At 55.4% G+C, this 25,362-nt stretch overlaps 9 protein-coding genes across 9 annotated transcripts; 5 read left to right on the plus strand and 4 right to left on the minus strand.

Annotated features, from left to right (window-relative positions):
- Window positions 1-883: 883 nt before the first annotated feature.
- Window positions 884-1,300, plus strand: CABS01_15980 (uncharacterized protein; the record flags this gene model as incomplete). The annotated part of the gene is made up of 3 exons (XM_060549312.1): window positions 884-915; window positions 1,044-1,158; window positions 1,232-1,300. 3 exons carry the CDS (start codon window positions 884-886, stop codon window positions 1,298-1,300), a joined length of 216 nt encoding a protein of 71 aa, XP_060390770.1.
- Window positions 1,301-1,971: 671 nt separating this feature from the next.
- On the plus strand, window positions 1,972-4,661 carry CABS01_15981 (Mak10 subunit; the record flags this gene model as incomplete). The annotated part of the gene is made up of 7 exons (XM_060549313.1): window positions 1,972-2,005; window positions 2,073-2,195; window positions 2,256-2,323; window positions 2,387-2,515; window positions 2,567-2,794; window positions 2,867-3,328; window positions 3,390-4,661. The coding sequence occupies 7 exons, from the start codon at window positions 1,972-1,974 to the stop codon at window positions 4,659-4,661; spliced, it is 2,316 nt and encodes a 771-aa protein (XP_060390771.1).
- A 450-nt stretch (window positions 4,662-5,111) lies between these two features.
- On the minus strand, window positions 5,112-6,235 carry CABS01_15982 (uncharacterized protein; the record flags this gene model as incomplete). The annotated part of the gene is made up of 3 exons (XM_060549314.1): window positions 5,112-5,230; window positions 5,320-6,068; window positions 6,150-6,235. The coding sequence occupies 3 exons, from the start codon at window positions 6,233-6,235 to the stop codon at window positions 5,112-5,114; spliced, it is 954 nt and encodes a 317-aa protein (XP_060390772.1).
- A 1,452-nt stretch (window positions 6,236-7,687) lies between these two features.
- CABS01_15983 (uncharacterized protein) lies at window positions 7,688-12,373 on the plus strand (the record flags this gene model as incomplete). The annotated part of the gene is made up of 1 exon (XM_060549315.1): window positions 7,688-12,373. One exon carries the CDS (start codon window positions 7,688-7,690, stop codon window positions 12,371-12,373), a length of 4,686 nt encoding a protein of 1,561 aa, XP_060390773.1.
- A 383-nt stretch (window positions 12,374-12,756) lies between these two features.
- Window positions 12,757-14,163, minus strand: CABS01_15984 (PCI domain-containing protein; the record flags this gene model as incomplete). Its single annotated transcript, XM_060549316.1, has 3 exons — window positions 12,757-13,763; window positions 13,831-13,913; window positions 13,979-14,163. 3 exons carry the CDS (start codon window positions 14,161-14,163, stop codon window positions 12,757-12,759), a joined length of 1,275 nt encoding a protein of 424 aa, XP_060390774.1.
- Window positions 14,164-14,569: 406 nt separating this feature from the next.
- On the plus strand, window positions 14,570-16,127 carry CABS01_15985 (WD domain-containing protein; the record flags this gene model as incomplete). The annotated part of the gene is made up of 5 exons (XM_060549317.1): window positions 14,570-14,643; window positions 14,693-14,734; window positions 14,785-14,872; window positions 14,932-15,528; window positions 15,582-16,127. 5 exons carry the CDS (start codon window positions 14,570-14,572, stop codon window positions 16,125-16,127), a joined length of 1,347 nt encoding a protein of 448 aa, XP_060390775.1.
- Window positions 16,128-16,942: 815 nt separating this feature from the next.
- CABS01_15986 (short chain dehydrogenase) lies at window positions 16,943-18,089 on the plus strand (the record flags this gene model as incomplete). The annotated part of the gene is made up of 2 exons (XM_060549318.1): window positions 16,943-17,407; window positions 17,478-18,089. The coding sequence occupies 2 exons, from the start codon at window positions 16,943-16,945 to the stop codon at window positions 18,087-18,089; spliced, it is 1,077 nt and encodes a 358-aa protein (XP_060390776.1).
- A 201-nt stretch (window positions 18,090-18,290) lies between these two features.
- CABS01_15987 (glutathione-dependent formaldehyde-activating enzyme) lies at window positions 18,291-18,993 on the minus strand (the record flags this gene model as incomplete). The annotated part of the gene is made up of 3 exons (XM_060549319.1): window positions 18,291-18,410; window positions 18,501-18,655; window positions 18,831-18,993. 3 exons carry the CDS (start codon window positions 18,991-18,993, stop codon window positions 18,291-18,293), a joined length of 438 nt encoding a protein of 145 aa, XP_060390777.1.
- Window positions 18,994-20,378: 1,385 nt separating this feature from the next.
- Window positions 20,379-22,385, minus strand: CABS01_15988 (major facilitator superfamily transporter; the record flags this gene model as incomplete). The annotated part of the gene is made up of 2 exons (XM_060549320.1): window positions 20,379-21,870; window positions 21,952-22,385. 2 exons carry the CDS (start codon window positions 22,383-22,385, stop codon window positions 20,379-20,381), a joined length of 1,926 nt encoding a protein of 641 aa, XP_060390778.1.
- Window positions 22,386-25,362: the final 2,977 nt, after the last annotated feature.

A 25,362-nucleotide genomic window follows, 5' to 3' on the forward strand; every position in this document is an offset into this window, starting at 1 on the left:
TATTGAAGGTCTTGTTTGGCGAGGATAGCGTGGTACATTAGATGTATCTCCCAAGGCAAGACAAACGGAAGGAAGTTCGCGTGGACAGAAGCGTGTTAAGTACATGCCACCGGATTAGTGGTGCCGGAATTGAATCAACGACGTTAGTCTGCCCGTTTGGCAAGCATCGAAGAAGGAGGATACCTAGACGCGGCTCTCTCGCACCTGCATTCGCTAGTACTCAAGCACAAACGCAATAGTCGTTGTCATCACTCGAAAAACATCAGAGAAAGTGTCCAGGAACATGTCGTATGTGGCTAGGGAGGACGGTGGCTTCTTGAGTGGTTGCGTAGAGTCCCAAGATAATTGCTCCGGAATCCCGTTTTACACGAACTCTTAGACTAACAACTTTCCTGCGAAACCCGTTCCACGTTGTAAGTCGCACTAGACATGTAAAAGGCGATGACGCAGCTGAGCATTACAGCCTCAAAATGGTGCAAAGCTTAACGCCGAATAGCCGTGACCTCACAGCCGCAAGATCCGGCTCCAACGAGGCTACTCGTGGTGACAAGCGATAAAGATTTCGTGTTGTGTTGCTGCAGTGAAGTTTGAATATCAGAAAGGGATGCTGCCATCTCATCTTTCCGAGTTCTGAGTGGTCAAGTACCAAAGTACCTGGCTTCGAGGCCTGTGAGGCACAGAGCACCTGAGAAGAGTGGAGACCCGCTCAGCCGTCCAGTGCCGTCCTCGTCGCTTGAGGCTCAGTCTGCCTCAGGCCACAAAGGCATCGAACTCGGAGCTTGCACTTCGGGGAATCCAGAAACCTTCAATTGATCACATCCGCCCGAGCTGACTGCCCCCCCATATAACCTCGTCCATCAACAAAACCAAACAAACCGCCAAAATGGTCTTCGCCTGGAAAGCCGCCGGTATCACGTGAGTTCAATTGACGAACGCCCTTCTCCCGAGCCTTCTTTGCACCCGTTGCAATTGGGCAGCACCCGCGACCAAAGCCGAGAGAGAAAAGGAAGGAAAAAGCTGACCCGGCAACCCCCGATTTCCAGCTACAACCGCTACCTCGCCGTCGCCTCGCGCGTCGTGCGCCGCAGCTTGAAGGAGGACAAGAGACTCATTGCTGAGCGTCGTGGAGAGATGGATCTCCGTTTCGCCAAGTGGGAGGTGAGAAAGCGATCCGAACATATGGCGATGGGCATCGAACAGAATGGCTGACTCCAATGTACCGCAATCGCAGAACGGCAAGCAGGGCGAGGTCAAGAACCTTGCTGAGGCCACCGTCAACGCTCCTCCCCCTTCTTCGTAAATTTCCGAACCGACACACGTGTGAGAGAGACAAAGAGGGAGTTGCATCCGAGGGTTGTCGAGGGATAGATGGGGAATGATGGGGAGTGAAGACACCCTCCCCGGGTACCCGCCGGCTTCAGCTTGACAGTTGAGCTGCTGTATCATATGAAAAACTGGGCATAAAATCTATCAATCGAAATGCCATGCTAAGACTTTGTTGATCGATCTAAATTGAATACGTGCACTGCGAGGGGCCGGTGATGAAATGTTGCGATGTCGGGGGCGGGTTGCGGGTGACCAGCGCGCGCTTTCGCTCGACGTCGGCCAGAATGTTGGGCGTGCTTTCCAGGTTCCCTCCACCCAAATTTGCCCGCCTGCCGGACAAATTCGGTTGTGATCAGTCAATCACTCCATGTTTCCCGTTCCATATACCCGTAATTTGCAACAACACCAAATTCGCAGTTTTCATGTAGAGACAAAAAACGTTACCGTTGCACTTTTATTCTCAACTGCTTGTTGAAAATCATTCCATAAGGGACTTAGGGCAATCATCGTGTTCCCGAATTTACCGGCCTTTTTTTCTCCTTGATGGGCATATCCATGCCCAGGCCAATGCAACTGTGACCTCACTAAAACCTGCACTCAACGCACTCACTCAACCCAAGAGTCTCATGAGGTGCAGTTGCTGATATGGCCATCCCGTCCGGCTTTGGAATGTCTGATGGTAAGGAAATATCCCAGCCCGATCAAGACCCTTTTTTGGCATCACGTTCCACTCACCAATTCTCAAGACATTTCAAGGCTCTCGCTTGAGCTGGACCGCCAACCCCACCCTCCGCCGCCTCCGCCCAAGGCGTCAAACAACGGCATCGTCGCTTTTGATATCACGTCAAAATTCAAGACAGCCGCGGAAAGTAAGCTGCAGAAATCCTACCATAACGAAAACAGGATGTTGGACTGACCGTCTTACGCAGCGCTTGCCCCTGGCGAACTGGTCAAGGATGGCTTCTTCACGTTGTTTGAGTCCGTTGGGGCTCTCGAGGTACGTGGGCCGATGAGGGGTTTGACGGAGACTATGAGGGGCTCCCTACTGACGGCCACCCAGATCATGGACCCGAAGATGGACAGCGGTTGCTTGGAAGCCGAGGATTCGCTAGACGTGGACTATGATGTGACACGCCCTCTTCTCCCTGAGGAGGTTCTTGGCATAATCGACCAGCTGCTCTGCCATGAAGTTAGTATCGCGCCGGTAGAGTCATTTTCTCTCTGCTGACTTGGTTTGCAGATGGCCTGGCATGTTGGATATCCTCTCTCTCAGACCGTCCTCACAAGCGTATACGTCGAGTCGATTCTCATGCCGAATCCTGCCACCATCGACGACGCGCACTTCATCAGGGATGCCAGCGGCACGCCGCCGGCGCCGATGCATGCCGTTCTTCGAGCATATTGCTTGGGACTCTTAAAGACGTGCGGCAATGTCAACGAGAGGATCAAGAATGAGCATTACTATGAAGTGAGTCTTTTCGCACAGCGACTTGCCTCACCTCCACACACATCCATCTCCTCAGCTAACCAACTGGTATAGGAAGAGGACTTTGTCACAAATACGTATAACAGGATCCTCCTCGATGATTTCAGCGTAGAGTCTGTACGCGATGTCCTCAAGGACGCAAGCTTCATTCTGCGGCAACTATCGGATTCAATACCAAAGGAAACCATAGAGGCCCTCAACAATAGGCTACTCCTCCGATACACGTTCCTCGCAGCCATAGACCACACGCAGTACCGGACAGACCCGGCCCTCATCAGAAGCCCTTGGAAAGAGGCTCTGGATTTGCTTTCTGGTATTAAGAGCACTCATGCGCTCGGAAAGCCCGTGCCTGAGGCTTGTAGTGCGAAACTGCAACGCAAGCTCGCCAGCACGATGCCGCCGCGACCGATTGTCGAGATAAGTTTTGACGACGCCTTTGGGCACCTCACGAAGATGATTAGCGACGGACTGGAAGTTGTGGGAGTGCTCGACTACACCGACGCCATCTGCCTCCAGGTACTTATCTCACAAACACATCCCCATTCTTTTGATCAACTACTCATACAAAAACGTCTAGACCTACGTCACAACCTTCCAAGCGAAGAAGCCCCAGCCCCTCATCTTCGTCCGCACCCTCCTCCAAAGCTTCCTCTTCAAAGACATGCAAGTCCTCGGCCACAAGTCCATCCGCCAGCTCCTCGACGACGACCTCTCCATCGTCTCCCTCCCCAACAGCCCCCTTCTCGACCGCGCCAACGACGACGTCGAGGCCCCGCAGGACCCGCGTGTAGCCATCGCCGACACCATGGAATCCTTCCGCAGGCGCGCCGCCCAGCCTTACCTCGACATCCTCCGCACCTTTTGCCAGAACCGGTGCCGCGTCCGCCGCACCCTGTGCCACATTGTCCGCGACTGGGAGAGCCTCCAGTTCGACGCTGAGGACATCGACCAGGTCCTTCAGGAGCACACCGGCGAGCGGCCCCTCGTGTATCAGTCGGCCGCCGGCCAGCCCGTCGAGCAGTGGTCCCTTCCGCTCTCGTCGTGGGCGTACCTGTACAAGATCAAACAGATGGAGTGGATCGTCCAGCTCGGCTTCGAGCTTGAGGTCTACCAGCCGGACGAGCTGGCCGGCATGTACTGGTACCTCAACTTCCTCGCAAAGAACCGCCTTACACACGTCGAGCGCATAAAATCGTTCGTCGTCCGGAGTCTGAACCAAGCCCGCTCAGGGGCCAGCAACAAATCAACAACATCATCATCGTCCTCTGGGGGCCTCACACCCGTCGCAGAAGCCCAATACACCAAATCCCTCTCCTTCCTCCGCCAAACCCTCCTCGACGCCGCCGCGACAGAAAGCCTCGCCGACGCCCTCTGCTGCCTCTACACCGTCCTCCACCGCCACCACCTCATCACCCCGCCCCCGCGACCCTACAGCACCGACGAGCTCCGCTACGAGCTGCGCATGAAGCCCTTCGCCGCCATCGGCCTGCCCTCGCTCCCGACGTTTGAGGAATACACCGTCGGCACCTCGCAGTCAGACTGCCCGACGCGCGACCTGCTGGAGCTTGCCGACCGGGCTGTGGCGGGCGCGAAAAGGGCGCTGGAGGTGATGAGCAAGTTTTCCGAGGCCGAGGCGTTTTCCGTCGGGTCGCATGATCGGTGGGTGCCGTCGGTGAAGAACGGGCTCAAGGCGTGCATCGCCACGGGGTTGGCCGTGTCGGTTGTGCGAAAGGCGCTGGACAAGTCGGGCGGCGAGGGCGGAGAACTGAAGGTCAAGGCCGAGGTGCCGACTCCTGACAAGTCATATCACGAGTGGTGGATCGTTCCGCGAATCATACCCGTCGCATGAGATTTATATGACTTTTGTTAGAGAAGATATGTGGCACATGAGAAGTAGATATGTGGTGGATTATTGATATCCTACTTTCCAAGAGAAAAAAAAAACAAATTCATAGAATACACCCACCCACCCCCTTTCCAAAGATGCCGGGATTCATGTGAGACCTAAATCCAAAGTAATCCCATGTGTCCGTTCAACGCTTTATCCAACCCGTTTTTTGACCCCCGTGTTGATATTCCCACATAAAAATCAATACAGGTTCTTGTCTCGTCATAAAAAATGACTGCTTGCTTGCATATACGCTGAGCGGCTCACGCTGATATGCGCACTTGTTGCCTCTAGCTTACTTGTGTCTACATATATATGCTGGTATGTCCCATCCCTCCACCTACCCCGATGTCATGTTGTTTGACTCGGAGCGGGGGAGGGGTAAGTCGGGATCTTCTTTGGACGTGAATTTTACGCGCGCTTCTTGGCGGCAATCGACCTGAGCTTCACGGTCTGCTCGTAGAGAACATCCTTGAAGGCAAAGAGCAATGCGGCGGTCAACACACTCTGGGTGACCTTGGGGCCGATACCTGTGAAAAAAAAGAAAAAAGTCAGCATTGCAGAACCGAAAAAAGGGGGGGGACACCATCTCGGAACGACATCCGAGGTAATCACTCACCCTTGTAGAGACCGGCGTATCCCTCCTCGCGGATGACCCTGCTAATGGCCTGGGACATGCCCTCCTTCTTCTCGCCGTTGCCGGCGACGTGCATCTGGCTCTTGACCGTGATGTACGGGTAGGTGACCGAGGTCGCAAACAGCTTGCCCGCGGCGCCTAGGAAGAAGGCAATGGTCGGCGTGACCCGCCTCTTCTTCTCAACCGTGTTCTTCATCTGCTCAAAGAGGGTGTACTGCAGGATGGGGTTGATGACGAGCACCAGCGCCGGGATGACGCCGTTGAAGAGCGCCTGTGGTCCCTCATTCTTGAGGAGCGCCAGGAGGGTGCCGATGGTCGAGGGCGCCTTCTTGGGCTTCGCGGCCTGGGCCTCCTCGTCGCCGGTGGTGCTGACATCCTTGCCCTTGCCGCCGCGGGTGGTCATGCGGGTGTTGACGACCCAGATGGGGTTCGTGATGATGACGGTCGCGGAGCCGGCGATGGCGCCGGCGATCATGGACTCGACGGTCGTGAGCTTCTTGCTGGCGCGACCGGCCTTCTCGGCGGCGGCCTCGAAGAAGGCGCGGGTCCACTCGTACCAGTAGTAGTAGACGAAGTTGGTGACGCTGATGCCGAAGAGAGCGGATTCGAGGCCCGAGTAGAGGCCCGAGACGCCCTCGCGGGCCACGATCTTCTGGACGGCCGTGAGGAAGGCCGAGTCGGCGCGCTTCGATTCGACTTGGGCTCGGGTGGAGAGGGTGATGAGAGGGTAGCTGTTGGCGCGGGTGCGCGCGGATTAGAAGAGTGTCTCTTGGGGTATAAGACAGGAGGGGGGAGGGTTGTGGTGGCCTTACGTCAAGGCCATGGAGAGGAGACCGCCGCCGGCACCGGCGAGGGCGTGGGCGACATTGTCGTTTTGGGGGAGGACTGGCTTCGACATGGTTGCTTGCGAATTGGGGTTGAGGTTGAGTGGATGGTGGGTGTGGTGTCGTGGTATAAGTTCGTGGGCAAAAAGGTTCGATAGATGAGACGATGATATTATCGATTCAAAACTGATGCTGCATCCAAACGCGGGTGACGATGGGGTGTAGATGGTATCGTTGCGACGGTTGTAGTAATAATAATAATGGCAGTGGTAGGAAAGGTTGCTGCTGACTGGCCCTATACCATCTCAAACAAGAACGTTCGGTCCCTTTTGGGTTCTGGGGAGCCGAGGTCAAGCACGTTTTCAATGCCGAAGGGGGGGGGGGGGTCGGAGGGATTGAGGGAGGGCAGTGATGGGCGTCGTCGTCTGCCGCTAAGAACCTTAACCCCAGTTATGTCATTACCTGCCGTGCTATATATTTCATGCGCGCGATCACAGGACAAGGGGGATGACAAAGGGGTCGCATGTGATGGGGCTCCTCCCCAGAAGCCTGGCACCGTGGCACGCCTGGCACGGCCTGGGAATCCGGGTCCCTTCGGGAGCTCGTGGGGTCGGAGCTATTTCGGGGCCCGGGAAGATATGCTTCATTTGGGAAGAAAATACGCTTCCCATCTTCTTTTCTTACTTGTGTTTCTTTCTAATGATCAAGCACACAGTTGATATAACATCTGAACAGAAGGAAAGCATCAGAAGAGTCGGAGCCATGTAGCAGTATGATCATGAACAGGAATGTTGTATAAGGCGGGAGACATTGTACCTAGTGATTTCTACCCGGCAATGCCTCGGCACCGGTTCCGTTGGGATGTAAGCCAGCCAAGGTCCATTTGAAGAAACGGAAGTACTGCCGAGCATCAAGGGAGAGAATGCCTATCGCATTTGCCTGATAGACCAGGGTAAAAAATCCGATCATGACAGCTTCGCGACCCTCTTTCCTTGAGATAAGGCAAGGGCATCAAAGGCACCCACCATCAGCGTCCGTACTTATTCAAGGGCGCATCAGCTAACTCTTCTCGACGAAGCTGACGAGGGATCTTTTCACGGACTGGGAATCTGGGTGGGCCACCTCAAAGAGCGGGACAGATCGGAACAGCGGGGAAAAGTTGTTCCCCTGTCATCGCAACCTCAATGGCGTTGGCTGACGGGACGGGACCCCCGCAACCGAGGGGCTGAGCTAAGCCCAATCTGGGACTAAGTAAACAAAACAGATTTGACAACCCAAGTGGCCAGGCCCGACCGTCCCTCTGTGCAGACTGCAGCTCGCATGTACACGGCCACACCACTTCGCGACGACACTTATCCAATGCATAGAATTTGACATATTTCTATTGCTGGTTTCACACGAAGGCCATTGAGCCTAGTTTTTCGTCGTCGTTTCTTCTTTCTTTCGTAGAAAAGTCTATGCGACAAACATAGCGCGCGGCCTTTTTTTTTTTTTTGGTCCTTTTTGCCATTCGCGCATTTCTCAAAATGGCGACGCCACGGCCTAGAGGCGGTAGCGACGAGCTGCTTTCGTCGCCAGACCCGCTCAACGACACCGTCTCCTCCGCCCTCTACCCTTCATCACGTCGCGTAACTCGAAGTCAGAGATCACAACGTCTATTCTCCCTCGGCGGCAGTAGCACTTCGCCTAGAAAGCAAATGTTTGAGCTCGAGGTTGGCGACGACCGTCAGCCGAAACGGCTGCTAGTGACCGTTGAAGCCGAGGGCGATTACGAGAATGTCGGTGTCGGGAATGTTGGGCGCAGATTGTTCAACGCAGACACACCCACCCTTAGCCGCGGCGCATACACAACAACAGTTCCTCTGGCTGGTGATAGGAAGAACACGGCCGTCAAGACACCCGCGCGGAGAGGTCGACCTCCCAAATCCGCCGGAACGCCTAAGACCGGTACGGCGACGAAGAGGAGGGCCACAGCTTCTCCACGAAAGACACCAAGACAAGTCCGCAGAGTCAAGACCATTACCGATTCAGATGGCTTAGAAACCGATATCACCATTCAAGGCACACCGAGATCAACAACCCGTCCCAGACGGGCCACCAGTCGTCAACCGCGCGAAGTTTCCCAAGACCCGGCGCCCTCTACGATACCCCCCAGCACAACCCGGCGTCGCGGCCGCCCAAAGCGCGTCGAGTTTTCCGATCAACCTGTGGAAACGGTCGAGGACGATATCGACCTTGATGGCGTGGCGCCTTCTGACGACGGTCTCGCAGCGAGCATGGAAGACATGATTGTAGACGATCCTACCCCAAGGCGAGAGCTCCCCACGAACCCGATGCCGGAATCCGAACCAGATATCTGGATGCAAACAATGTCAGACCAAGCAACACCGCGCGCATCAACACAAGACAACCCAATCGCCCTCAGTCCGACACCAGCTTATATGCAAGATAAGAGCCCGACACCATCTGAACAGCTTCATTCAGAGTCTGAGAACGAACCCGCATACAACGAATACGATTTCGCACCGGGTGCGCCTAGCGACATTTCATCACTCATTGGCGACAACGATGGCAATGACGAACTCCGCGACCAGGATACTGTTGCTCAAGGCGAAGATTTCAGTATGATTTTCGCCAACTCTATCCCCTCCATGAGGGGCCACATGAGCATGCACGACCTTCGCTCAGAAGATGTCGGTGAAGAGACTGGCTTGATCGTCAACCAGACCCTCGAGACTTTAAGGCGAAGCGGTGCCCTGCATGTTGACGATGATGAGGATGAGATCGAAAGTATCCCCGCCAAGCAATCCTCGCCAGTACAAAATCCTCCAGCTCAAGAGGAGGAGGTTCAGTTGCAGAAGGAGAATGAAGCGCATGTGGACCCCATCGTGGCCACAGAGGCTGAAGAAATCGAATCTCCAGTCGCCCTTCCGTCGTTGCCTCGTCCCGATCTCCCACCTCCGTCTCTCGCATTCAAGGAGACGTCACCGAGCAGAGGGTATCAGTCGCCAGGCCGAGCTAGAAGCAGTCCTCGACGCAAGCCTATCCCGCTTAGCAGACAGCTTATGGAGTCCAAGGTCAAGCAGATGGATGCGGAGAACTCGAGGCTGGAGGAATCGAGAATGGACACCTCGCAGATTGACAACTCGTTTTCCAGCGTACCCTCAAGAGTTTTGGCTGCAGCGACACCCGGTGCTAAGAGCATCCGGCGGAGCTCGATGGTGAATGAGGAGATGTCTGTCATGTACGAAGACGACTTCTCTGAGATTCCGGAAGCCTACTTGGAAGCTGCTACGCCTGGGAGGCCGAAGCTACCTGGAGTCAATGACCTTGAGACGCAGCACGAAATCGAGCAAGAGATTGGGCGAGAGGCCGATGTCTCTCAGGCACGCGAGGAGACCTTGATGGACGAAGTACACGATGACACCGTTATGAACGAGGCACAGGAAGAAACCGTCATGAATGAAGCATACGAAGAAACAATTATGAACGAGGCACCAGAAGAAGATCAGGGGGAAGAGGACGCCGAGGCTGAAGAAGCAGAAGAGGCAGAGGAAGAGGCTCGTAAGAGTTCACCCAAGTCCGCAGCCCCATCTATTGCGAGTGTTTCTTACACTCGATCAGACTCAGCCAGAATGCCGACACCAGACGATACGCCCTCTCCCGCCGAAGTTCCTGTCCCTCAGTCAGACGCCAAGACCATCGAAGCGGCCCAAAGTTCGCCGACAGCTGCGTATTCTCAGTTGCCCGAAGAAGCAAACTCTGATCTTCCGGTCCCGGACCTGACGGTTGGTCTTCCTGCGGCCTCCAATGAGTATATCACGCCCGTTGCCCCTGTCTCGTCCCCAATTCCATCGCCCGATGTCAACCTCTTGGCGCCTCGGGCAGCATCGCCAGACAACGGAATTCGCCCTACGCTATCTCCTATTGTGAGGGCTGGACGAGCTCTGCAGAGCGTCACGTCTGATGCTTCATCGCCTCCCCGCCAAAACTCTCTCGGTAGCCCTTTCAGGCCTACGACAAGCAGCAGTCAGCCTCAGTCTGCCGCGAAATCGACTCGCAGCTGGACTCAGCCATTGTCCAACTTGATTCAGGCCGGAGCTCAATTCTTTGGTTCCCCGACCCGCGCCGCAGCACAACCTCAGCCTCAACCCCTTGCGCCGCAATTAACAGGAGAGCCGTTTGATGACCCATTCGGCCCCGAGAACGACCACACTGGCCAGCCCAGCTTTATGGAGGCCTTGAGTAAGAGTATGCGGACGTCTCCCGCCAGAGAAGAACCCGAGGTCTCGTTCTCAATGTCGGGATCGCTTCAAGTCGCTCCAGGCGATGAAGCCGATGAGATGAGCTGGATGCAAGAGGCTCCTGCCCCACGCGAACAGCCCTTCGCCCAGTCGCGCTCCTTCCATTCTAGTACGAACACAGCTTCTAGGTCAATGCACAGTCGGCGACAGAGTTTTGAGATTAGTCTCGTTAGTCCAGATCGTGCCGAGGACACTGAAGTTGAGGAAGAGCAGCCCGGAGCAGAAGATGAGGAGGAGGATGATGATATTTGGGCGGTAGAAGCATCGCGTCCGGCTTCGAACGGAGGCCGTCAACAGTCTTTTGCGAAGCGATCAGCACCGTCTATCCCTCCCAGGCGCACAGCTCTTCCTAGCCCCTGGCAGAAACCCGCCGAGCCTACCCCCAAGCAGACGCTGTTCACGCCGGCGGTGTCACGAAACCGCAAGTTAGAGTTTGTAGACGGCGAAGTCGAGGACTTCTCGATGCTTTCTCAACAACAGAGCCGTCAGAAGCAGATCCCTCAAAAGGCGTTTGAGGTTGCTCAGAGGTCGTCCGCCAAGAAGGATCTGGCTGCCTTCTTCTCTTCTCCCAATCTCCTACCTGGAGCAGAGGGCGTCAAGGACGTCTTGGACAAGAAGCGACTGAATCTCCAAGGTGCTGCTCAGCGCCCTGAGCGGCTTGATGCCGGCCTCGAGACAAACTCCATGTTCCCATCTGTCCCGCAGAAGGCTTTTGCCCCTTCCGCCAGCGGGCGTTCGGATTTGTTCTCGCCCGCCAAGCCTTCGGCGACCAAGTCTATCGCTGACACGTACGACTACTCGGATCCCGTATCGGCTATCAAGCCGTCAGTACTCGGGAAGTCGGTCATGGATACCCGTCGCGAGCTGTTCGCGTCAACGAACCTCCGCAGTAGCACCAGACACCGGTCCGAGATCCCAGACTCTCAGCCCAACATGTCCGACGAGGTATCGTTCCCCTCTGTACCGCAGAAGAAGAACTTTACGCCCAACGTGGGGGCCCAAAAGAACACCCATAACAACCTCTTCAGCAAGGCCCCCTCGGCGGCGCCGGTGCCTTCGTTGACACCGGTGCGGATGCAGCTCACGCGCGCCGACATCCAGAAGTGGCAGGAGAGTAGTGCCTCCGCCATTGCAGAAAGCTCGCCCACTGCAGCCGAGTCCAAGTCGGTGTCAGAGTCCGAGTCGGAGCAGCGCGCCCGCGTCCTCCGGCCGTTGCCCGACAGGAACATGTCGCCGACAAAGTCGTGCCTGCGATCCCCGCTGAAGCCCCGCACGCCGGGCCGCGTCGTCGAGTTCACAAGCAGCGTCCTCTCGCCCCTCGCGCAAGCCCAGGTCCGCGCGGAGCGGCGGTTGTCTGCTAGTTCTAGCGGTAGCGCCGCTGCTGCGCAGCAACAGCAGCAGCAGCGCATCGCTGCCATTATGGAGGAGGAAGACAAGGAGAATGGTGATGTTGCCGGTGCTGAAGCCACCGTCGTTGAGGAAGACGAGGAGATGAACGGGGACATGGATGTCTCCATGACCGACGCACCACAATTAATGAACGATGTCCAAAAATCAGCACTCGTCGAAGAGCAAGAACCCCAGCGTCTGTCGCAGACAATGTGGTCGCGCGACCACTGGCTGCTCCTAGACGACATCATCCAGCTACGCCGCGAGGGCGCCTTTGACTTTGAGTTCCCCGACGACTTCACCAGCAAGTCGGCCTGGCTACTCGGCCGGTCCGTCAACTCGCACGGCGCCAGCTTGAAGCTGGAGCAGTGGCACCTCGACGTCGTGGACGCGTTCCAGGCCGAGGTGGGCGTGTGGAGCGAGGAGGCGCTCGCCAAGAGGGTGTTTTCGCTCATTGTTGGGGAGGAGCTTAGGAGGCAGGGGAAGGCTCCCAAGGCTCCTTCGGTTCGGTTTTCGTAAATGGTGTGCATGCGTATTCATGACGGTGATTGGGGAAGTGCGCGTGTGCATATTGGGCGTTTTCAATTTGGGAAAGTGTCCTGCTTAGTGTTGCAGGGCATATGATTTTCACGACAGTCTCATGCTTAATGAGTGTGTATACAAGCTCTCACCACGTTTATAAGGGGGAGGTTTGGGAGGCTGGGCGTCACAGGGCATCGTTATGTTTGATTTTTGTTTCTTGTCTTCATTGGTCACTCGGGCACCTCGCCCGCAAAACTGTTAGGATACCACTTCATCAGAATGAATTTCTGTCTCATGCACCGCCGGCATTCGTGTCTATGGTAATAGTACAGTCCCAAATCCATTCCGCTTTGCCAACCCTGGACGCCAGCCTTTGTCATCTACTCGAGCATAGAGGCCTGGTTGGTGTAGAGAACATCCACCACGCTGCTCAGCTTCTCAACCGTAGCCAGGGCGTGGTCGTATGCGCTGTCGCGCTCAGTCTCGTCGAAGATGATGAGGCATCCCGCGCCCTGGTCCAACACACCGATGATGACCTTGTCCAGGATCATCTGAGAGAGCTTGCGCTCCACCTGTTGCGTGTCGAGGCCAACCATCTTTGCGATGTGGCTGATCTCGACACGGGAGAACGGCTCGATGACCTTGATAAGGTTTTGTTCCAACATGGCGTCGTACAGACGTCGCAGGTGGTTGCGGATGAAGGCGTCGCTGCCGAGCTGCTCACGGTAAGACTGAAGGGCCTGCTCGTACTCCTCCAAGGACCGGTTTGAGTGCGCACGGGCAACGGCCTTCATAGCTTCGAGGTTCTTGCTGGCGTACTTCTGTGCCTGCTTGGACGTCATCAGGTTGTTGACGTCGTCGGCCAAGTTCAACATGATCTTGCACAGAAGCATGTACTGGAGAGCGGCAGTGGCCTTGACTGACTCGTCCTGGGTGTGGTAGCCATCGAGGGCCTCGATGAAGTAGGAGAAGGCGGTGTTGAAGTCTTTGTCTTCGGCGTGGAGCATACCGCTCTGCATATCGAGGTGGGCTTGAAGAAGAGGCGGGGTGTAGACGGAGGCGGCGCTCGTGCGGGCGCTGGTGAGGGCGGCGCGGGCTTTGGGGATGTTGCCGAGGGCGTGGTAGACGCGCGACTCGAGGAGCTGGACTTCGACGAGGACAAGCTTGTCGTCCAGGCGCTTGAGCTCGCGGAGGAGACCGTTGATGAGTGTGAGTGCGTCGTAGTAGGATTGCTTCTGCATGAGGAGAGCGACCAGGCGGGTCTCGAGGTTCTGGCGCAGGAAGCTGCGGCGCTCCGAAGTTGCCCATTCTATACATGACTTGGTAACTGCGATCTGGATATCGGTACTGCCCTCAATCTTCTCGAAGAGGTCAAGCAGGGAGCGGACTGGAGGGGTCCTAGTTAGTCACGCCGTTCTTTCACAGCTGGGAAGAACATCAAATTGAATCCATACCGAGCTTTGCTGTCTTTGCCTTGGCGAATGAAGACAGGGTTGTCCGGCTTTTTGTGATCAGGTCGACGAGCTCCTGCGTCTTCCTAAGCGGGTTGTTAGCAAACATGGGGCCCCCACGATGTCATCACCGGACCAAGGAGGGGCTCACTTCTCATCCCGATACAACTCTCCCAAACCAAGCAACGCCGTCTCGTACTCCTTTACCGCAGCATCGGAGGTTGCGGAGGAAGGGGGCTGAGAGATGATTTCCTTGTAGAGCTGCTCTGCCTTTCTGGGATCTGTCTTGGCCACCTTCTGTGCCTCCTGCACTCTCGCCGATTCGCCCTGAGCCATCCTGACTGATTGATTTGACGTCGAATCGGATATGGTGGGTTCGAATTGGATTGCTGAATTGAGCTCGTGTGTCGTCGGTGTTGTTGAGTGGTGGTTTGCAGAAAGATCGCCGGATTCGTGGTGGGTTGCAGGTAGCTTGGTGCAGTGTCAAGAGCTCCAGCCGCCGCCTTCAGACAGGTCCAGGTTGCCATGACCGACGCAAGCAAGCCCGGCCGGCCAGCACCTTCGGTGGGCTGAAGGGCAGGGGCCACACGGACCGAGATTGATCCGCTACCTTATCTGATTGGCAATTATCCTCCGATAAGTCCCCACCCCCACTTAAATTTTTGGGAGAGAAGTTCTGTGAGACTTTCAGAGCCATCGAGGATTCTATGGTCAAGCAAGACATAGCATCGCGCCCGCCAACATGAAGATCAAGGCCATTTCTCGGAGCGTGGAGGCCTACCAGCCTCCAGGCGCAAACGCGCAAAAGCTTCCTCGGTAATTATAGGCCAGTGGCATCCGCAGACCTTGGCTAATCGCAATGCAGCAACCTCGATCCCGCCCAGCACCCTATGGAGCGCGCCAGAGAGTAAGTAGGCTTCGCCACATGCTGCGATCCAAGCTGACGAAGGAATACAGGTACACCAAAGCCCTGAACGCTGTCAAGCTCGAGCGCATGCATGCCGCACCTTTCATCGGACAGATGGGCAGCGGCCATGTCGAAGGAGTACGTCCAAAACGAAAAGCAGAACGCCTATTGTCCCCGATTTCTAACAACTGAACCAGGTTTACTCGATGGCCAAAGATCCGAACTCTCTCAAGCACATGGCATCGGCCAGTGCCGACGGTGTGATCAAAGCTTTCGACCTGACGAGCCGAGCCGAGATTTGGCAGACGAAGAGCGCCCATTCCAACATCGTACGAAGTCTCTGCTGGACGAAGGACGGAAAGCTTCTGAGTGCTGCGGCGGACAAGACCATCAAACTCTGGGATCCCTACAACACGCCTGGCGATTCTCCGCCGATCTCCTCATGGCTGGGTACGAATGGTTTCCTCAGCTTGTCCCACCACCGAACGCGAAACGCCTTTGCAGCCTCGTCTTCCTCCAGTGAGATCGCTATTTACGACCTCGAGCGACAGAGTGCGGCGCCCGAGGTGCTGCGCTGGCCGAACGCGACCGACTCTATCAACTGTGTTTCCTTTAACCAGGTCGAGCAATCCGTTCTAGGAAGTACAGGCGACGACAGGAGTATCGTCCTCTGGGACGTCCGTACTGCGATGCCCTTGACCAAGACGACGATGACGTTTACCTGCAACTCTCTCGCCTGGAACCCGATGGAAGCCTTCAACTTTGTCGTTGGTAGCGAAGACCATAACTGCTACGTAAGTCATCTCAAAGCTAGTCTACCCCTGAACATACAGTTAACGAGAATCAGATGTTCGACATGCGCAAGATGGACAGAGCGCTCAACGTCTTCAAGGGCCACGTTGCCGCCGTCATGAGCGTCGAGTTTAGCCCGACAGGTGAAGAATTGGTTTCCGGATCTTACGACCGAACAGTGCGCATCTGGAACCGCGATCAAGGACACTCCCGCGACATGTACCACACCAAGCGCATGCAGAGGGTGTTCAGCACCATGTTCTCCCCCGATTCGAAGTATGTTCTCAGTGGTTCCGACGACGGTAACGTCCGTGTCTGGAGAAGCAACGCCACGGACAGATCAGGCATCCGATCCGCCAAGCAGAGACAGGCGCTCGAGTACAATGAGGCCCTGGTTGAGCGATATAGCCACATGCCGGAGGTCAGACGTATCAAGAAGCACCGTCACCTGCCCAAGGTTATCAAGAAGGCGGGCGAGATCAAGAACATTGAGCTCTCGTCAATCAAGAGGCGCGAGGAGAACGAGCGCAGGCACACCAAGAAGCAGTTCGAGAGGCGGAAGGGCGAGAGAGAAAAGCAGATCTTGGCCCGGGAGAAGTAGGCGCATTCTGGGCTTGCCACTTTTGGCGTTATTTCTTTGCATTGTTCGGCGTTGGGGCGGCTTGTTATGTCCATGTAAAAAGGAAAAGGGGGAATAGTCGTGTGAAAAGTGCAACTTAGATAGGGTTATACCACGGATCAACTCGTTTGGTCAAAAGAATGTAGCAATGATCATGAAATATAATCATGAAGTAGACTTATTAATTCCGTTCATTTGATCATGATTAGGTACGTGCTGAAGCATGCAAACTTGCGTCCCTGGCCTCCCCTCCGCGCCCTCTCGGTTGACCGACATGTCCGCCGGGCTCGGATAAGCTTAAGACAGCTTGACGGCGGCGCTGACGGGAGCGGGGTCTCGGCTCGTCTGGCCGTGGAAGATGGGCGGCTGCCAGGGGCTCCGGGGTGTTTTAGTGGTCGTCCCACCAAGGGTTTCCAGGGGAAGCTGCCACCAGGGAGGGGCCCCTAGGACGCTTGGCCACCGTTTCAACGCCTCAGATCCATCCACATGTGACGAGTTCCCGCCAGAGCGTCAAGCTCCCTTGGTGGCCCAATTGAGGTTTGGCTGTGCGCTTCTTCGTCTCATCTTTGTGCGTTTTTTCCACTTCCAACGCTGGACGACACATCTTCGCTTTTTTCCGAATCTCTTCTTTTCATACTCTCATCCTAATTTTCCGAATCTGTACAGAGTGCGACCCCTATACAATCTCTCTTAATAATCGAACTCTCGAAACGACATAGAGCTCCTACACTGCTCGACCCCTCGCACCACCACCACCACGACCGTTACCACCAGCCATCCTCCCCCAGACGTCCGCGATGGAATACCCACGCCCACCCCAAAGCGACTCGTGGTTCGCGCCGCTCTCCCTCGACCTCCTCGTCAAGGTCTTCAAAATCACCTTCTTTCACCCCTTCGTCTCGTGGATCATCCCCCTCTGCTTCCGCGCCCAAGCCCTCCGCTGGGATGCCCCGCCCATGCTCGTGTCCATCGCCTGGGCATGCTTCATCACCGTCTGCTGGATCGCGCAAGCGGTCAACCTGCGCATCGCCTACGGCCTGCCGCGCGAGGTCGATCTCACCGAGGAGGTAATCGTCATCACGGGTGGCGCCAGCGGCCTGGGTCTCCTCATTGCCGAGGTGTACGGCATGCGCGGCGCGACCGTGGCGGTGTTGGACGTAAATGACATGGAGAACGGCGAAGCGCGGGGCGTGACCTTCTACAAGTGCGATGTGACAGACAAGGCGCAAGTTGCGAGGGTTGCGGCGCAGATTGAGAGAGATGTGAGTTTACCAACCGCGTACAAGGCCGAAATGCGCCATTACAGACACAGAAAGACTAACCCTCCTCCAGCTCGGCACCCCAACCGTCCTTATCAACAACGCCGCCATCGTTAAGGGCAAGTCCCTCCTCGACCTCGAGTTCGAGGAGATTGAAAAGTCCATCACCACGAACCTGACCGCACACTTCTACACCCTAAAGACCTTCCTCCCGCCCATGATCCGCGGCGGCAACGGCGGCACCATCGTCACAATGTCCTCGGTCCTCGGCCACCTCGGCGCCGCCTCCCTGACAGACTACGCCGCCGCCAAGGCCGGCGTCACGGCCCTGCACAAGTCACTGACCGCCGAGCTCGCCGCCTCCCACCCGGAGATCCGCACCATCCTCGTCGAGCCGGGCCAGCTGTCGACCCCCCTCTTCTACGGCGTGCAGACCCCGCACGCCTTTGTCGCGCCCGTCGTCGAGCCCGTCGACGTCTGCAAGGAGGTCATTGCCGCCATCGACGCCGGCAAGAGCGCGCACGTCGCGATGCCGCTGTACGCGAGGTGGATTCACTGGTACAACGTACTCCCCGTCGCCGTCCAGCAGATTGCGAGAAAGGTTGCGCGTGTGGATACTTCCATGCAGACGTTTATCGGCAGGCAAGAGCGGGGGATGAGCGAGAAGAACGGGAGTCTGATCTAGATCTATGTTTGTTGATTTTTATGTTTTCCTGCACAAATATCCATGGAAATTCCTGCGGTGCCGGCACCGAGTGTGGTTTTCTCTGTAATGCCAACAAGAGGCGGGACATATAAACACGTTTAAAGTCTCAGGACAATTATGAATAAAACAATACTATAATTTCAAAAGAGCATATCTTGAATTTGATCAACCTCGAGTCACTCAAGTGCTTGCCTCCTTGTCTCCCGAGCCGGACAGGTCCTGGGCGGGCGATACCCTGTTCAGCCCGTCGAGTTTCTTATACGTCAGAGCATCGAGGTCGACTCCGTCGAGGGCACGCGCCTACCTCTTCCGATTAGCTTTCCTACCACAGGGAACAGTGTAAGAGGGAAGGAGGGAGGCGGAGTAGGACAAAGAGGGGAAATCTCGTACACTGATGCCATAATAGTCCTCCTCCAGAAAGTCAATCCCCAAACTCGATCCGCAGGCACCACAAAACATCTGGTCCTTGGTCTTGGTGTTGAACCGGTAATTCGTGCACTTTTCGCGCGAGCCGTTGTGCCATGTGACGTCCTTCTTATTTGGGTCTTGTTTTTTTCAAAGTCACAGAGTGTCAGTCATAGCCTTATGCGTTCATGTATTATGACCCCAAAGATACCTCCATGATTGGGTATGAGGCGTCGTAGGGAGGGTGTTTGAGGTAATGATATCCTGGACTCTAATCTTGAGATGGAGTGGGTGTGAGAGTGAAGGATAACTCACAGATGAGGAGGTACCCGCTACGCCGGCAGATGGAGCAGTTGCAGTTGAGGACCTTGTACCCGTCCTCCAGCGGCGGCGAGAGCGTGAGAGAGAACTTGATGGCACCGCAGTGGCAGCTTGCGTCGTACGTCTTTGACGGCTTGGGGGCTTCTTCTGACGACATTGTTCTTATTCCCGAGATGGCTCTGACTGTTATGATTTCGAGTTTTGGGGCCGATGAGTCTGAATGAGAGTTGGAATGAGTTTAGGATCTTTGGTTAGATTTGGCCTTTGCTATTGTGTTAGACGTGGTGCGACATTGAGTGTGAGTGAAGAGTGAGGTGTGAGTGGTGGTGGTGGTGGTGATGGTGACATGACGCTGCTTACTTAACCAGCTCACAAGTGGTTCAGGACTCGCTTACCTGACTTGAGTATGTCGACAGTGGGCTCTGAAGAGGGAACTTCAGAAAGTGGCTTACAGGGGCAAGATTGGGAGGTTCCTAGAGATAGAATGAAACTACCCTAAAGGCTCAATGAAGGAGAGAGGTCTATATAGACGTGAAATTACTAATAAACTCGAGCCATAAGACACGGAGAGGAGGGGTCGTAGAAGGATCCGTTAACAACAAGTGTAAGAGCTACCTGAACCCAGCTTATCAAAAACACAGCCACATATTTCCCCTCACTCTTTTCATTTCCCATTCCGTTTGAGTGTAAGCATTACTCTCCCGTAGCGTTAGACCCAGCCTGTAAGATCACAGGCTTGGCTGAGGGAGAGGTAGCCACTTCACACGGAGCGAACTGGGGCCGCACCCCGTGAACTTCACCATGTACAGGCAGTATCTAATTGCACCAAACTTCAGCTCTTCTGTACGTCGAGTTGTCAATATAGATTGGTATGGATAGGTGGACGGGTACAGAAATAGACGGGCAACGGGATCCATCGTCCGGCATCGTTCGACCTGCCGCATCGGGCCATGTCACCGCGACGTGCGCCTTGCGAATGGGGGATCCAAAAGATGCGGGCAAGGGTCCCGACACTAAGGTACGGACGCCACCACATGGGACCTGGGCTGAGATGCCGATTTGCGGGGTCTTGGCATAATGTGGTCACCATAAAGTCTGAAATATCATTGACGTGCTTTTAATTGGCGAGAAGAATGGTGAGGATTAGTGAGGTTTTTTTGCAAGTATGTTTGTATCACAGAGAAGAGCAGCACAGAGCACCTTGTGGGGGCCGCATAACTTGAGAATACTGAGGTTGTTCAATTTTTGTTGTATTAAGTTGTTGATTGGGGGGTGTGATTAATCGTAAAAGGCTACGGTAAGGTTTGCGTAAGGCAAAAAAGATTTTGTGGTATCAGATGAACGATGCTCGTCATAAACATCTTTAAACAAGAGATGAAAAACCCCGGCTCAAATTTTTCCCCGCCTCCATGGTATCATCAAATTTCAAAGACCACATGAAACAAGACAGATTCGTGTCTTTATATATACGAGGATAAAAGTGCGTGGTAGAATCGCAATATGCTGGGGTAGATTCGGATGGTAAGCGTCTGAGATGACTTTTCACACAGCATTTTCAGCCTTGTCGCCGCTCGTCCTAGCTCTGCTCGCTTCCATCGCGGCAATGGACGGCGGCTTCTCGTTGTCCTGGTGGTGGCTGGTGTGTCCATTGCTCAGCGGCGCAGGCGCCAGGTCCTCCTCATCAGGCTCGTCGGCGGGCGCGGCGAAAGTCGGGGCGTACGCGGACTTGGCGCGGATCTTGTGGCCCCAAATGTAGAAGATGACGGGGATTGGCACGAGGGCGATGGCGACGCAGCCCAGCAAGGTCGAGGCCCACTGGATGCCCATGCCGTTGAACATGTAGCTCGCGAACAGCGGGAAGCCGGCGCCGCAGAGGGAGCGGAGGAAGGTGTTGCCGGCGATGGCGGAGGCGGCAAACATGAGGTAGGCGTCGACGAGGTAGTTGAGGGCCTGGAGGAAGATGGACATGAGGCCGAAGCCGGTGAAGAGGCCGCTGAGGGTGGGCACGATCCAGTGGACGTCGGCGCGGTAGCCGGACCAGCCGAACCAGAAGATGCCGATGGCGAAGAAGACGCCGCCGGCGATGACGCTGGGGAGACGCCACTCGGGGATGGGCACGCCGTTGTTGGCCTTGAGCTTGCGGAGGTACCACGGCTGCTGGAGGAGAACGGTGACGCCGGCGATGAGCTGGCCAGTGATCATGCCGAAGAAGGTGAGACCCGACTGGCCCGCGCCGAAGCCGTGAACGCCGCGGAAGACGAAGGGGTAGGCGGTGAGGAAGAGGTAGAGCAGGCCGTAGATGAAGGCCATGTAGACGGACAAGGCGGTGACGATGGGCTCGCCAAAGAGGAGGCGCATCGGGCGGGAAAAGTTCTTGTTGACGAGTTCCTTAAAGTCGATTTCGATTTCCTCCTGCTTGGCGTGGATGCCCCAGTTGCGGGTGCGGCGGCGCAGCTCCGAGGCCTTGCTGACGAGGATGACGGGCGGGTACGTCTCCTCGAGGAAGAAGAGGTCGAGGAAGAAGGCGAGGAAGCCCATGAAGGAGGGGATGTACTCGGTCCAGCGCCAGCCGAGGTGCGACTCGACGATGAAGCCGCCGATAAAGGGCGCCAGAAGTGGGCCGGTGAAGACGGCCATGGAGAAGACGGTGATGGCGGTGCCGCGGGTGCGGTTGTCAAACATGTCGGAGAAGACAGCGGCGACGACGGCCAGGGGGCACGCGCCGAAAAAGCCGGCGAAGAAGCGGCATATCAAGATGGTCTGGAGGTCCTTGGCGACGGCGCAGCTGATTGTGAAGATGGAGAAGCCAAACATGGAGAGGACGAGGGGTAGTCGGCGGCCCCTCAGCTCGGAAAGGGGCGCCCAGAGTGTTGGGCCGAAGGCGAAGCCAAGGACGTAAAAGGAGACGCCGAGGGTGCCGACAGTCGCGGAGACGTTGTATTCTGTCGCGATGACTTGCGTCGCTGCTGAAAAGATACTCGAGGTGAAAGCCGACGTCATCGTGGTGTAGCCAAGCATTGCGGCTGTAAGCAACCTGCGAGCCAAGACATGTCAGTCACCAGCGCCCCCTAGCCATATTTCACCGAAACTCGACAATTGGCATTGGCGAACTTACTTCTTCTTAATCGGCCAGTTCTGCGCGTGCAGAGGATCTTCAGGGCCATCAAATTCCACAACGTAGTCCTCCTGCTCCGGCAAAGGTGGCGGGTACGGCTTGCCTGCGCCCATGGCCGGCAGAGGCCTCCTCGACTCCCTGCTCTTGATGCTGCGGCCGACAGTGTTGGAGTGCTGGCTGCGGGCAGTGGCAATGCGGCTCAGGGCCGTCGGGTGACGCTCGAGGTCATTTTGGGTCGAGACGCGGCTGATGCCGGTGCCGGTGCGATACGCGGCGGTGCGGTCGCCCGTGTGCGAGGCCGTGGATGAGGAGGTTGAGGAAGAGGAGGCGGAGAGGACCCGTTCGATCTCGTGGCTTTCGCGGCCGTGGTAGCGGTTTGGAGAGGCGGCGCGCTCGGCGTCCGCGATTTCGCGGTCGACTTCGTCCATTGCCATTGTTGGACGAGGTCGCTATGTGCGGGCTGGGTGTTGATTTGGGTTTTGTTTTGAGATGCTGATGCTGGCTGTAGATGGTTCAACAAAGTGAAGAACGGATCAGGGTGTCTCGCGACAGATTGGGCAGTATGTATATAACGCCAATGGCTAGAGACTTTTCTTGGGCGCGGAGAATGGGAGCAAAGAGCTCATGCAACGGTGCGTTGTGCTGACAGGTAGCTTGGAGCTATTGTGAAGGCGGCGCGCCGAGCTAGCTACGTCAATCTAGTGTAATGTGGAATAAAGGGTCGGTGATATGATGTAGGGCCGTCTCCCGATGCAATGTAAGCGCCAGTCAGATTCGGGGGAGCTCTAGATCGGAGACAATTGCAGGAAGTGCTCGTGGATGTATCCGCAGGAGGGGTATGACTGGAGATGCTAGATACGCGATCGGACAAGTTGGGTGGTCCCTTCGTCTTATGAACAATGAATTTGTCTGGGCGTTGTCTGAAGATCCAGAGATATATGAGAGGGATGGGGGGAAGGCGAAAGATCGGTTCAGATGAAGAAGCAGTGTATTAGTGAGGAAGTGGGTTCGAGGTTGAGAGAGAGTGGGTTAGGAAGCGGACTATAGATGCGCAAAGGCCGAGGGCGAAGTACTATGTATGGAGATAGTCACATAGGAAGACGGAGCAAAACGAGGATGGAGAAGAAGAAAAATCAGATTTGTCAAGTCAGGTATGAATGACTCTGTTCTCAGCTGATGGATGGGAGCCGGTACATCTCCCGGGTGACCAAGCCAAGGGGGAAAGAATGTCGGGTGCGAGTACTTGAATACCACAATACCCGGGTCGGTATGGTAAGGTAGCAAATGGGGTCGGCAAAGTCCCACTTGGGGAGGCCTAACAGGAGAGAGATCCATGGAAAATCCACGGTCGCAACATGCCTGCTGAGATTTCCTTCTTTGCTGTGCAATTTTTGCTTGCGCGCCCATTGCCCATACAAAAACTTCGGCTAGGAGTTCGGCATCACAAAAAGAAAAGCGCGAACGACACGAGCCCGAGTGGGAAGAAGGGTGTGGCACACACGCCGCACACTGCAGAAAGGAGGAAAGACAACCTGGAATGTGGGCCCGGACGGGGCCGGAGGCGGTAGCCGGCACTGCAACCTGGGAATTCTCGACTTCTTGGTGGTGATGGAACCCAGCCGAGGGATGGGCAAGGTGGGGTTCCCATCTTGGCCTTTTTGGTTTGTCAGTGTCGCAGCTTTTTTTCTTCTCTCCTTCTATGCAGCCGTTCGTACCTCACCCTTCCCTGGCCCGATCCTGCACGATCGATAGGGCCCAGGGAGGCAGTGTTGTTACAAATTCGACATGTTGCACGATCTTTCTTACAAATGCGGTTCGTTCTTAGTCACTTACCAAAGTTTATTGTACCTGTAGACAGACGCATACATGCAAGCAGCAAAACAGAGAGCGAGAGGAGACCATGGATTAGACTTCCGTCATCCAATAAGGCTACCAACTTCAATCCATCCGGGAAGGAACACTCAATCGAACTTTTCGCAGAGTTTCTGCACACCCACAGTCCTCCGGATGGCTCGAGCAGAGCACTACCGACCTTACTCCGTAGAGTACACAGCAAATCAGAGTTTGCCATGATCTTCCTGAACCGCGCCCTAAACCATCAAGCCAATTAACTAGAGTTTTTGCTAACCGGTCGGATCCGACGAAAAAAAAGCATGGGACATACGCAGTAGGAGAAAGGTTAACACCGGGTATGATGTCACTGGGGCTGGACAGTCTGGACTTAAGCCCATCCAAAGGCGCGGTGCCTCCGAGAGAGAGAAGAAATGGCGACGGTTGTATCCGTACGGTAAGAAAGAAAAATTGTCTATCACGGTAATGATTGGCTCCACCTAAGGTAGTGTCAATTCGTTACCAATTGTCAAGAGTTCAGATTCCCGTCATCCATTGACATATTCTCTCGCTATTCTCCCCCCCTTCGGCCCCGCGCCTTCTCGGAACCATCCTATGCACTGCTTTAGTCATCAGCCTTAAACGTCACCTTGCGTCTGCCACTTTTTCCCTGCAGCACTGACTAGACAAAACGTGCACAAACGCCACGGCATCCCCGGCCGTGTGCATCCAACTGTTCGGCGTCTGTCCGTGTCTAGAACGCCGTATGGCTACCTTCATCGACGTTGTCGACGTCGCGCGTGGGATACTTGGAAATTCCACGAGAAAACGCTGCAAGACGGTCACAGGATAAAAATCATAGAATGAGCAGCAACCACACACATGAAATAATCATAATAAAAAGAAAACACTAGCCAACCACAAAAAGGAAGGGGAATAACGGATTTACGGGGAGATTACATGTCCCCTTCAGGCTTCAGGATGATGATCGTGGGTCCTGACTCCCTACATCCACCCGCTCTATCTCGTTTTCAACACAAGCTGACAAGCTCATCCACAATTTCCCACGGGCCGCGGTCTTCGGCCGCTATTGTAGACCCTCTCGCCGAATGCCCAACCCAGAGCGACAGCCCAATGCCGCTTCTTGCCGCCTCCTAGGTTTCCGCCCTCCGAGGCTCCTTCAGTGACAGTCCAGGGCAGGAAGAAATAAGAGGGTAAAAAATAGCCCGAACGAGCTGGTTTCTCCGCTCACACTTGGCAGTCGACGCAACGACCAAAGCGTTCCAGAAAGGTCTAGAATGCTTCATCGCCCCTCCCTTTCTATCCGTACCTACTTTACTGTAGGTAATCTACGGAGTACATCTGAATTTTCCTCCTAGCCATACCGATCTAATTAGTATCCGTGCAGCAAAGATCATTATAGTGTAATTGGCTGTTTTGATTCGCTATTGTCATCTAAGATATGTAAAATACCAGGGGATATCCCACCCCTTTAGGTAGAAAAAATCAAGGATCCCCATATGCACAATTGCACACCATGGGCACCATACGGCATGCCAGAGGGTCGCCGGCAATTCGAGG

Source organism: Colletotrichum abscissum (assembly GCF_030869225.1).
Source record: "Colletotrichum abscissum strain IMI 504890 chromosome Unknown Scaffold_78.1, whole genome shotgun sequence".
In the NCBI taxonomy this organism is placed as follows: Eukaryota; Fungi; Ascomycota; class Sordariomycetes; order Glomerellales; family Glomerellaceae; genus Colletotrichum; species Colletotrichum abscissum.